The sequence below is a fragment of the Salvelinus fontinalis genome, chromosome 7 (assembly GCF_029448725.1).
Source record: "Salvelinus fontinalis isolate EN_2023a chromosome 7, ASM2944872v1, whole genome shotgun sequence".
In the NCBI taxonomy this organism is placed as follows: Eukaryota; Metazoa; Chordata; class Actinopteri; order Salmoniformes; family Salmonidae; genus Salvelinus; species Salvelinus fontinalis.
In genome coordinates, this window is record NC_074671.1 from 9,920,025 (window position 1) to 9,933,090 (window position 13,066).

At 41.8% G+C, this 13,066-nt stretch overlaps 1 protein-coding gene across 2 annotated transcripts in view; it reads left to right on the forward strand.

Moving 5' to 3' along the window:
• Positions 1-13,066, forward strand: part of LOC129858968 (docking protein 6-like) — a 195,470-nt gene that overhangs the window by 74,485 nt on the left and 107,919 nt on the right. For both annotated transcript variants that reach the window (XM_055928234.1, XM_055928235.1), the window contains exon 2: positions 12,317-12,424. In XM_055928234.1, the coding sequence (XP_055784209.1) occupies positions 12,317-12,424 (108 nt within the window). The remainder of the gene's footprint in view (positions 1-12,316; positions 12,425-13,066) is intronic.

Genomic DNA, 13,066 nt, shown 5'->3' on the forward strand with positions numbered 1-13,066 from the left:
GGTCAATACACAGTGTGTGCAAATGAGGTAGGATAAGGGAGGTAAGACAATAAATAGGCCATGGTGGCGAAGTAAATACAATACAGCAATTAAAACACTGGAATGGTAGATTTGACAGTAGATGAGTGTGCAAAGTAGAAATACTGGGGTGCAAAGGAGCAAAATAAATAAATAAATACAGTAGGGGAAGAGGGAGTTGTTTGGGCTATTTATAGATGGGCTATGTACAGGTGCAGTGATCTGTGAGCTGCTCTGACAGATGGGTCTTAAACCTAGTGAGGGAGATAAGTGTTTCCAGTTTCAGAGATTTTTGTAGTTTGTTCCAGTCAATCGCAGCAGAGAACTGGAAGGAGAGGCGGCCAAAGGAGGAATTGGCTTTGGGGGTGACAAGTGAAATATACCTGCTGGAACGCGTGCTACGGGTGGGTGCTGCTATGATGACCAGCGAGCAGAGATAAGGCGGGACTTTACCAAGCAGGGTCTTGTAGATGACCTGGAGCCAGTGGGTTTGGCAATGAGTATGAAGCGAGGGCCAGCCAACGAGAGCGTGCAGGTCGCAGTGGTGGGTAGTATATGAGCCTTTGGTGACAAAACTGATGGCACTGTGATAGACTGCATCCAATTTGTTGAGTAGGGTGTTGGAGGCTATTTTGTAAAGGACATCGCCGAAGTCGAGGATCGGTAGGATAGTCAGTTTTACGAGGGTATGTTTGGCAGCATGGGTGAAGGATGCTTTGTTGCGAAATAGGAAGCCAATTCAAGATTTAACTTTGGATTGGAGATGTTTGATGTCTGGAAGGAGGGTTTACAGTTTAACCAGACACCTAGGTATTTATAGTTGTCCACGTGTTCTAAGTCAGAGCCGTCCAGAGTAGTGATGCTGGATGGGCGGGAGGGTGTGGGCAGCGATCGGTTGAAGAGCATGCATTTAGTTTTACTTGCATTTAAGAGCAGTTGGAGGCCACGGAAGGAGAGTTGTATGGCATTGAAGCTCGCCTGGAGGGTTGTTAACACAGTGTCCAAAGAAGGGCCAGAAGTATACAGAATGGTGTCGTCTGCGTAGCGGTGGATCAGAGACTCACCAGCAGCAAGAGCGACATCATTGATATATACAGAGAAGAGAGTCGGCCCAAGAATTGAACCCTGTGGCACCGCCAATAACAAAATGTTACCCGGGGCAATGGTAAAACAAATTGTCATCCATCCGTGCTTCTTGCTTTCAAATCAAACTTCCCTTTCTGGGAACATAGATCAGAGTTCTGGTCTCCTCTCAACATTAGATGTGTCCTCTTTCTTACCCAGCACCTGAGATATAATGGATGTTGTTACTCGTTCCTGAACAGAACTTCAGAGAGACTTTGCTATTTTTACCTGATGTTAGATTAGTCATATACATGAAGCGAGCTGTCATTGGAAATCATTTAGATGGTGTCTCAGCCCATTCAGCAGGTAAGTAATGTGCCTTCAGGGGCAGTTCACTTATGTTTTATTGAGAGGCCAGACACATCTTCAATATCGGCTGAACTTTCACAATGTTCTGAACGGATGGACTTATCATCAGTGTCCACTTACAGGAAATGACAGAGGTTTCAAAGGTGACTCATTGGCAGGGTTTAAAATGTTATTTCACCATTTCACTTCTAAAGGAGCCCTTTTACCACAGCTGAGTTGTGTTGTGCTTTGATCAGGCTATATCAGACTCTGGGACATTTCACTACACAAAACGAAATATGGACCGGAATTTAAACTAGCATAGCAGTGAAGAGATTATAGAAAAACCTGTAGAAAATGACACTGTTATCAACTTCATAAAACCTCAAATGATTGCAATGCAACATTTTAATGAGCCAGTTTACTGTCTGTGGCCTCTGCCTCTAGCATTTCTATGAGGACTGTATCCTGGAGACAAACTCAGCCCTTCTATCCACATAGGATATCATTGACTTATGATCGTTATGTACAATATCTGCCATTGCTAAATATTTACATAATATTTCACCTGTTTGTGTGCTGAGGATTGAATTGTATTCTGATTTGAAACATCTGTAAAGAAGAGTTCTGATTTGGAACGTGTGTAAAAAGTGTTCTGAATTGGAACGTGTGTAAAAAGTGTTCTGAATTGGAACGTGTGTAAAAAGTGTTCTGAATTGGAACGTGTGTAAAAAGTGTTCTGAATTGGAACGTGTGTAAAAAGTGTTCTGAATTGGAACGTGTGTAAAAAGTGTTCTGAATTGGAACGTGTGTAAAAAGTGTTCCGATGTGGAATGTGTGTAAAAAGTGTTCTGAATTGGAACGTGTGTAAAAAGTGTTCCGATGTGGAACGTGTGTAAAAAGTGTTCTGAATTGGAACGTGTGTAAAAAGTGCTCCGATGTGGATGTGTGTAAAAAGTGTTCTGAATTGGAACGTGTGTAAAAAGTTTTCCGATGTGGAACGTGTGTAAAAAATGATCTGATGTGGAACGTGTGTAAAAAATGATCTGATGTGGAACGTGTGTAAAAAATGATCTGATGTGGAACGTGTGTAAAAAGTGTTCTGATGTGGAACGTGTGTAAAAAGTGTTCTGATGTGGAACGTATGTAAAAAGTGTTCTCCGTTGGAAACAGCTTAAAAAGTGTTCTGAATTGTGAGCCGAGAGCTGTGCCTCCGAGACTCTGGCTCCGAGAGCTGTACCTCCGAGAGCTGTGCCTCCGAGAGCTGTGCCTCCGAGACTCTGGCTCCGAGAGCTGTACCTCCGAGAACTGTACCTCCGAGAGCTGTGCCTCCGAGACTCTGGCTCCGAGAGCTGTACCTCCGAGAGCTGTGCCTCCGAGAGCTGTGCCTCCGAGACTCTGGCTCCGAGAGCTGTACCTCCGAGAACTGTACCTCCGAGAGCTGTGCCTCCGAGACTCTGGCTCCGAGAGCTGTACCTCCGAGAGCTGTGCCTCCGAGAGCTGTGCCTATGAGAGCTGTGTCTATGAGAGCTGTGTCTATGAGAGCTGTGTCTATGAGAGCTGTGCCTCCGAGAGCTGTGCCTCTGAGAGCTGTGCCTCCGAGAGCTGTGCCTATGAGAGCTGTGCCTCCGAGAGCTGTGCCTATGAGAGCTGTACCTCCGAGAGCTGTGCCTCCGAGACTCTGGCTCTGAGAGCTGTACCTCCGAGAGCTGTGCCTATGAGAGCTGTGCCTATGCGAGCTGTGTCTATGAGAGCTGTGTCTATGAGAGCTGTGCCTATGAGAGCTGTGTCTATGAGAGCTGTGTCTATGAGAGCTGTGCCTATGAGAGCTGTGCCTATGAGAGCTGTGTCTATGAGAGCTGTGCCTATGAGAGCTGTGCCTCCGAGAGCTGTGCCTATGAGAGCTGTGTCTATGAAAGCTGTGCCTCCGAGAGCTGTGTCTATGAAAGCTGTGCCTCCGAGAGCTGTGTCTATGAGAGCTGTGTCTATGAGAGCTGTGTCTATGAGAGCTGTGTCTATGAGAGCTGTGTCTATGAGAGCTGTGCCTATGAGAGCTGTGCCTCCGAGAGCTGTGCCACCAAGGCAGAGCGAACAAGCTACACTGATTTCATTTGTTCTCTTGGCCATAAATATAATATGTCTTTGTGAACCACAATTGTTCATGTTTTCTACAATTGGTTTCTTTCCACACTGAAATCAATATACTGCAGTTATCATTGTGTACCTTGTGGACTTCTGGCATCAAACTCCTCTAAGAGCTTTTGCTTTGTTATACAATAAGGGACTAAAGGAACATGAAAAATACAGCTCTCTTTTTGAAAATCTCTTGTGGACAAATGGAAGAGTGTTATTTATTAAGAGACAGCAACATACCGTAGCTACAGTAGGATCCTCTGGGGGTAGTTCTTCACAGAAATGTAAGGGCCAGTGTAGTAGTAACCATGTGCTTTCATCTTCCGGTAATAAGATCACACCTCAAAGAAAAGACGCTGATTGAACTTTCACAACATCTTTCTTCTTTAGAATTATTTTGTCTTTCTGGGAGATGAGGCTGTCTTTGTTCAAACACACACACACACACACATCTCTATCTCTCTCTCCTCCTCTCTCTGTATAGAATAATGTTCCGTCATTCTAATTAGTCACACATTCTAGAAGCGTCAGCGTCTCATTCACCTCAATGTAATTAGAATCAGTGTTAAAGTCTTCCTGAATCAGACCCAGAAACACTGCCAACAGTCGGCGCTCACTGACAAAGCATTTGACAACCGTGGAACAGGTCAAATGAAGCCTTTTCCTTCATACCTTTTGTTCTCATAAACACTGTAGCTCTCTCTCTCTCTGAGCTTGCTTTGTGGCATCCTAATGACTTCTCGGCGTTCTCCGAGTGATTCGCTTTGTGTACGCTAGGCAATGAATGGTTTTGTTTCATCGCTTTTGTTTCAAGAGGCGATTTTGATGCAGCAGGATTCAGTTTCTTAATGACAGACATACTATTACAGATATAGATCATGATCAACGACCAGACAACTCATTCTTGCCTTTTGGGCTTTAATCATATGTGTGTTTTTCATACTTAGGTAAAACATTACAAAAGTATTGTTATTAATGTTATTATTGACTATGGCCTCTATTGTGATAGCACTTTCTAGATACAGCTTATCATTACCTTAAGTGTCCCATGCTATGTTAAAGCATTATGCTGTGCACCCCTCTCTCTCTCTCTTTCTTTCTCTCTCTCTTCCTTTCTCTCTCTCTCTCCCTTTATTTCTCTCTCTCCTCCGCTCTTGCTCGCTCGCTCTCACTCTCTATCTCTCTCTTTTTCTTTCTCTCCTCTCTCTTTATTTATTTCTCTCCTCTGCTCTCTTGCTCTCTCTGTCCCTCTCTCTCTCTCATCTCTTTTTCTTTCTCTCATCTCTCTCTCTCTCTCTCTCTCTCCCACTCTTCCTCTCTCTCCAGCTCTCTCTCTCCATCTCTCCTCCTCTCTCCATCTCTCCTCCTCTCTCTCTCTCACTCCCCCTCTCTCCTCCTCTCTCTCCTCCTCTCTCTCCGTCTCTCCTCCTCTCTCTCTCTCCCACTCCTCCTCTCTCTCCATCTCTCCCTCTCCATCTCTCCATCTCTCCTCCTCTCTCTCTCTCCCACTCCCCCTCTCTTTCTTTCCCTCTCTCTCTGTCTCTCTCCTCCTCTCTCCATTGTTTTTATCTGTATAATAGGTGTTAGCCTCACTTAAGTGGCCCTGAGCTCCATCAGTAGGATCAGAACAGGTAAGAATCCACTCCAGTCAATTACCTGGAGTGTGAAGTTCAGGCTCTGTGTTCCTTTTATTAAACACATCAGATGAATAAACAAATGATTCCTGGATACACAATCCCCCCACGGCGACGATGCAGAGAGAGATAATCATTGAAATTCAGCTGATATTCACATAGATGATTATCAACTAGATATATCAGACAGGAAATACATAGATCCTATTTTACAAGATCAATCCCCAAGACATGTTATAGCCTTCATAAGTTCTCGTCGACTCCTTATAAATGCCCTTCAGATAACTGCATAGTTTGTTGGATTGCACTACATTTTTCACAACAGTGTTTCAGTCTTCCCAAAGTTGCTACTGATAACCGGATGCTCTGTTTAAATACACATTATCACAACAATCAGAGAGCTGGGCCATTCTACACAATATCACAACAATCAGGGGACTGGGCCATTCTACACAATATCACAGCAATCAGAGGAATGGGGCATTCTTCACAATATCACAGCAATCAGAGGAATGGGCCATTCTTCACAATATCACAGCAATCAGAGGAATGGGCCATTCTTCACAATATCACAACAATCAGGGGGCTGGGCCATTCTACACAATATCACAACAATCGGGGGACTGGGCCATTCTTCACAATATCACAACAATCAGGGGACTGGACCATTCTACACAATATCACAACAATCAGGGGAATGGGCCATTCTACACAATATCACAGCAATCAGGGGACTGGACCATTCTACACAATATCACAACAATCAGAGGACTGGGCCATTCTTCACAATATCACAACAATCAGGGGACTGGACCATTCTATAAATAATACCAAGCTATTTATCAGGACTGGGCTGTAGGCTTGTATTTGGTTTAGGTCACTCTGTTCCAGACGGAAAGGCGCTTTATGCGTTTACAGACTGTTAAGGGTGGAGGACATCATTTTTGCTTCCCTGGTCTTTCCCGGGTGCCATTAAGGTATTATATATTAAGACAATAAAGTGGAACCAGGAAGTCTGTGAGCCAAGCTCATCAGTGAGCTATAAATCAGCCAATGACCACAGACATCTTTAAGGGCTGACATCTCAGAGTAAATCCCACAGAATAATATAATGATGTGAAAGGTTAAGGATTTACACTGCCAGTGTCTGGTCTGTTATGGATGATATAGGTGATTGGTTTATCTAGATGCTCAGTGTCCGGTCTGTTATGGATGATATAGGTGATTGGTTTTTCTAGATCCCCAGTGTCTGGTCTTTTGCAGAAGCAGCTGCTGCTCTTCCTGGGTTCCACAAAAAAAAACACGAAACATGACAAGTAACAAACCACTGATACACTGATATGGATGTTGTACTAGACTAGGAAAATACTTTACTACATAAAATAAGATGTTCAGATGTTGATAATTCTGCTCTGATTTAATGTATCTTTCATGAAAGCGCAAGAGAGCAGTAGAGGAGAGAGGGGAAGATGGAGAGTACACAGTGGCAGAATACCTGACCACTGTGACTGACCCAACATGAAGGAAATATTTGACTATGTACAGACTCAGTGAGCATAGCCTCGCTATTGAGTCTCCAGGACATTCACAGTATTAGGCAAGACTGCCTTCCCTTCTTGTGCACCAGAGGCATGGAATAGTCTACAATCCATGCTTCATCTAGATATGTTAGTGCAACTGAATGAATGTAAAATATTGATGGGAGGCTCTGTTACAGACGAATGTAAATGCTTTTTTTTAGGCTGGATCATATTGTATTGTTGTATGTTTTAATGATGTAATGTATTGATTGTTGCTGCTTTCATGGCCAGGTCTCCCTTGAAAAAAGACTCTGTGTCTCAATGGGCTTTTCCTGGTTAAATAAAAATAAAATAAAATTGAGAAAGTCCGCCATAGGCAGACATGGCTCTCAAGAGAATACAGGCTATGTGCCCACTGCCCACACAATGAGGTGGAAACCGAGCTGCACTTCCTAACCTCCTGCCAAATGTATGACCATATTAGAGACACATATTTCCCTCAGGTTACACAGACCCACAAATAATTACAAAAAAAAAGTTTTTGATAAACTCCCATATCTATTGGGTGAAATACCACAGTGTGCCATCACAGCAGCAAGATTTGAAAGTGGCAACCAGTGAAGAACAAACACCATTGTAAATACAACCCATATTTATTTATTTTCCCTTATGTACTTTAACTATTTGCACATTGTTACAACACTGTTATAGACATACTATAACGTTTGAAATGTCTCTATTCTTTTGAAACTTGTGGGGGTCTGTTTGTGTTTGTGAACAGAGCCCCAGCACCAGCTTGTTTAAGGGACTCTTCTACAGGTTCATCTCTCTGTAGGTGATGGATTTGTTATGGAAGGTTTGGGAATCTCTTTCTTTTCGGTGGTTGTAGAATTTAATAGCTCTTTTCTGGATTTTTACAATTAGCGGGTATCGGTCTAATTCTGCTCTGCATCCATTATTTGGTGTTTTACGATGTACACAGAGGACATTTTTGCAGAGGTATGTATAGTTTTTAGTATGCTCTAGGACAACGGTGTCTAGATGGAATCTGTATTTGTGGTCATTATTTTTGTCTTTTGTCAGGGCCCAGGTCTGCCAGAATCTGTTCAGAAGATCTTGGTGCTGCTGTAGGCCCTCCTTGGTTGGGGACAGAAGCACCAGATCATCAGCAAACAGTAGACATTTGACTTCAGATTCTAGTAGGGTGAGGCCGGGTGCTGTAGACTGTTCTAGAGCCCTCGCCAATTCGTTGATATATATGTTGAAGAGGATGGGGCTTAAGCTGCATCCCTGTCTCACCCCACGGCTCTGTGGAAAGAAAGGTGTGTGTTTTTTGCCAATTTTAACCTCACACTTGTTGTTTGTGTACATGGATTTTATAATGTCATATATTTTTCACCCAACAGCACTTTCAATAAATTTGTATAGCAGACCCTCAGGACAAATTGAGTGAAAAGCTTTTTTTACGTCAACAAAGCATGCGAAGATTTGCTGTTGACGCATATCCCACAGTCGTTATTGGGGTCAAATTTGTCTCCACTTTTGTGGATTGGTGTGATCACTCCTTGGTTCCAAATATTGGGGAAGATTCCAGAACTGAGGATGATGTTAAAGAGTTTAAGTATAGCCAATTGGAATTTGTGGTCTGTATATTTGATCATTTCATTGAGGATACCATCAACACCACAGGCTTTTTTGGGTTGGAGGGTTTTTATTTTGTCTTGTAGTTCATTCAATGTAAATGGAGAATCCAGTGGGTTCTGGTAGTCTTTAATAGTTGAATCTAAAATGTGTAATTTATCATGTATATGTTTTTGCTGTTTGTTCTTTGTTATAAGGCCAAAAATATTGGAGAAGTGGTTTATCCACACATCTCCGTTTTGGACAGATAACTCTTCATGTTGTTGTTTGCTTAGTGTGTTCCAACTGTCCCAGAAGTGGTTCGATTCTAGGGATTCTTCATTTACATTGAGCTGATTTCTGACCTGCTGTTCCTTCTTTTTTCCGTAATGTATTTGTGTATTGTTTTAGTGATTCACCATAGTGAAGGTGTAGACTCAGGTTTTCTGTGTTGTTTTAGTGATTCACCATAGTGAAGGTGTAGACTCAGGTTTTCTGTGTTGTTTTAGTGATTCACCATAGTGAAGGTGTAGACTCAGGTTTTCTGTATTGTTTTAGTGATTCACCATAGTGAAGGTGTAGACTCAGGTTTTCTGTATTGTTTTAGTGATTCACCATAGTGAAGGTGTAGACTCAGGTTTTCTGTATTGTTTTAGTGATTCACCATAGTGAAGGTGTAGACTCAGGTTTTCTGGATTGTTTTAGTGATTCACCATAGTGAAGGCGTAGACTCAGGTTTTCTGGATTGTTTTAGTGATTCACCATAGTGAAGGTGTAGACTCAGGTTTTCTGTGTTGTTTTAGTGATTCACCATAGTGAAGGCGTAGACTCAGGTTTTCTGTGTTGTTTTAGTGATTCACCATAGTGAAGGTGTAGACTCAGGTTTTCTGTATTGTTTTAGTGATTCACCATAGTGAAGGTGTAGACTCAGGTTTTCTGGATTGTTTTAGTGATTCACCATAGTGAAGGTGTGGACTCAGGTTTTCTGGATTGTTTTAGTGATTCACCACAGTGAAGGTGTAGACTCAGGTTTTCTGTATTGTTTTAGTGATTCACCATAGTGAAGGCGTAGACTCAGGTTTTCTGTATTGTTTTAGTGATTCACCATAGTGAAGGTGTAGACTCAGGTTTTCTGTATTGTTTTAGTGATTCACCATAGTGAAGGTGTAGACTCAGGTTTTCTGTATTGTTTTAGTGATTCACCATAGTGAAGGCGTAGACTCAGGTTTTCTGGGTCTCTGTGTTTTTGGTTGGATAGGTTTCTTAATTTCATTCTTAGGTTTTTGCATTCTTCATCAAACCATTTATCATTGTTGTTCATTTTCTTTGGATCTCTGCTTGAAATGTTTAGATTCAATTGGGAAGCTGAGAGGTCAAATATACTGTTTAGGTTTCCTACTGCCAAGTTTACACCTTCACTATTACAGTGAAATGTTTTGTCCAGGAAGTTGTCTAAAAGGGATTGAATTTGTTGTTGCCCAATTGTTGTTTGGTAGGGGCATAGGTCTGATATGGGGTGGGGCTATATAGAGCTTGGCCAGGGTTTGTTTGGGATGGTCTTAGCTGGTTGGGATGTGGCTGGTGAAGCTGTTGTCTGGGTATAGGTCCTCTTGTCGTAGCTTCTCTCGGTGCAGCACTTTCGGCAAGGGGTCTTGCATGTCTGGAAGGGTGTCTCGCTGGTCTTGGCGGGGTGTCCGTTGCTCTGTGACTCCTGTGTGAGGTTCTCTCTCTCTCTCTCTCTCTCTCTCTCTCTCTCTCTCTCTCTCTCTCTCTCTCTCTCTCTCTCTCTCTCTCTTTCTCTTTCTCTTTCTCTTTCTCTTTCTCTTTCTCTTTCTCTTTCTCTTTCTCTTTCTCTTTCTCTTTCTCTTTCTCTTTCTGTGTGTGTGTGTGCATTCATGTGTGTGTTTGTGTGTGTGTAAGAGAGTGTGAGAATTTTTATGTGTGTGTGTAAGAGAGTGTGAGAATTGTTATGTGTGTGTGTCCCATTTTTAATCTTGACCTTGTTGTGGCCCTGTGACACAAGGTGTGTCCTAGTGTGTGTATATGTGTGTGTGTGTCCTAGTGTGTGTATATGTGTGTGTATATGTGTGTGTGTGTCCTAGTGTGTGTATATGTGTCCAATATTACAATAGCAGTGTACCCAAACAAATAGGTCTGGCTTGATAAATAGATGACTGCACAAACATCCCAGGTTAAACTGACAGAGTGGAAGGCGTTTGCTCTGTGAGTTATTCATGTGTTGATGCACCGGTGAGCATCTCATTGAGTCTGGATTAATATCCACACAGATAAATAATGAGAGATGCTGGCTGGAACACTTGGAAAGGAGATGGACAAATTAATCAGTGAAGATGCATATTAACCTGTTTGGCGTGCAGCCCGACGCCGGTACACTTATGACAACAGCCAGCTCAAAGTGCAAGGCGCGAAATTCAAAAGATATTTTTTTTAAATATTTAACTTTCACACATTAACAAGTCCAATACAGCATATGAAAGTTACACATCTTGTGAATCCAGCCAACATGTCCGATTTTTTAAATGTTTTACAGGGAAGACAAAATATGTAAATCTATTAGCTAACCACGTTAGCAAAAGACACCACTTTTTTTACTCCAACAGTTTTTTACTCCATCAGTAGCTATCACAAATTCGACCAAATAAAGATATAAATAGCCACTAACCAAGAAACAACTTCATCAGATGACAGTCTGATAACATATTTATTGTATAGCATATGTTTTGTTCGAAAAATTTGCATATTTCAGGTATAAATCATAGTTTACATTTCAGCTACAATCAGAAATTGCACCGAAAGCAGCCATAATATTTACAGACACCAACGTCAAATACCTAATTACTCATCATAAAACATTTCTGAAAAAATACATAGTGTACAGCAATTGAAAGACAGGCATCTTGTGATTCTAGACAATATTTCCGATTTATTAAATGTTTTACAGCGAAAACAAAATGTAGCGTTATATTAGCGTAGCCACAATAGCCAGAAACACTTGGGCGCCGACGACCAGTTCACATGCACGACAGATATTAGAAATAACATCATAAAATGTTTCTTACTTTTGGTGATCTTCCGTCAGAATGTTGGACAAGGTGTCCTTTGTCCAGAACAGTCGTTGTTTGGATCTAGAACGGCAAATTTCCCTCTTCATTTAGCATGGGCACTTGCCAAGTGGCACGGATCTCTCCAACGTCAACAAAGTCAGAGAACGGAACACGGCAAAACTCCCGAAAAAATTTCAATAATCTGATTAAACTATATTGAAAAAACATACTTTACGATGACATGGTCACATGTATCAAATAAAATCAAAGCCGGAGATATTGGTCGTCCATAACGGCAGCTAAACAGAAGGCAATCCCACTGTCCAGCGCGCGCTCCTCAGAGTGCCGGAAAGGAAGGACACGTCATACAAAGAGCCTGTATTCAACGTCAGACCAAGATAAACACGAAATTTCTTCTCTCACAGCCTCTTGACACCCAGGGGAAGGTCTATGAAGTGAACGTAGACTCTTACGTTTCATGCCCATGTATAGGCAGGAAGAAAAGCAGAGCATCGATTTCAGACTTTCCACTTCCGGGTCAGGAAATGTGCTGCAGAATGAGTTCTGTTTCACTCAGAGGAATAATTCAAACGGTTTTAGAAACTAGAGAGTGTTTTCTATCCAATAGTAATAATAATATGCATATTGTACGAGCAAGAATTGAGTACGAGGCCGTTTGAAATGGGCATCTTTTATCTGGCTACTCAATGCTCCCCCTTGCAGCCATAAGAAGTTAATGTATTCAATTTGTTTGAGTTTTTTTGTTGTTTTATACACTTCTAAATGAATACCTTTTCATAGTGTTATGATAACCATGTGTTTTCAATAACCATGTGGTTTGGGGTTTCTTCTGCTGGGGGTTCTGATGGACCTAAAGGTTCTGATGGTGCTGTTCTCCATGTGTTCTCCATAGATCTTCAGGAGGTGTTGGCTGATGTTTAAGAAGGCGTCCAGTAAAGGCCCAAAGCGGTTAGAGAAATACCCAGACGAGAAGGCAGCATACTTCCGAAGCTTTCACAAGGTAAACACTAAACATCACTTTATATACTGTCACTGTTTTATACTGTGAAATATCCATCAATTCTCTCCTCCGCTCAGTTATACTGTATATATATATATTCACCTAATTGGATGTCAAAATAATATGTTGTCTGGAAATGAAGGATACACCCAGTAGACAGAAGTTTTTAGGCGCAGCATGAGACCAGACAGACAGATGTTCATTTGTCTGAGTCTGTTGACCCTTTTAACGCCGTCCGCCGCATCATAATTTAACCACAACCTTGAAGTTTACCCAATAACAAGCCCCAACCGCCATTTCATCTCAGAAAATATAGCAGAGCACTTATTTTATTACAGATAAATTGTAATAAATCATATTAGTAACTGACACCAACAAATCTTGTTTTTCTCTTTATGTGTTACATATTGAGTACATGTTGCTGTTAAGAAGGCCCATTTTGACTCTTTATCTCGTTCTTCCTGGGTTTTTCTCTCTCTCTTTGAGGAGGATAATCTGGGTTATAATATTTATTTGCCCATTTCTTAAACCCTTTGAAAATACCCCAATTAGGCCTCATTATCAGTGGCTAGGAAGACAATATTAAGTGAGTAATGTGGCTCTGCTGTAATAATGTGTGGAGAGGAGATGGAGCCTCATGTA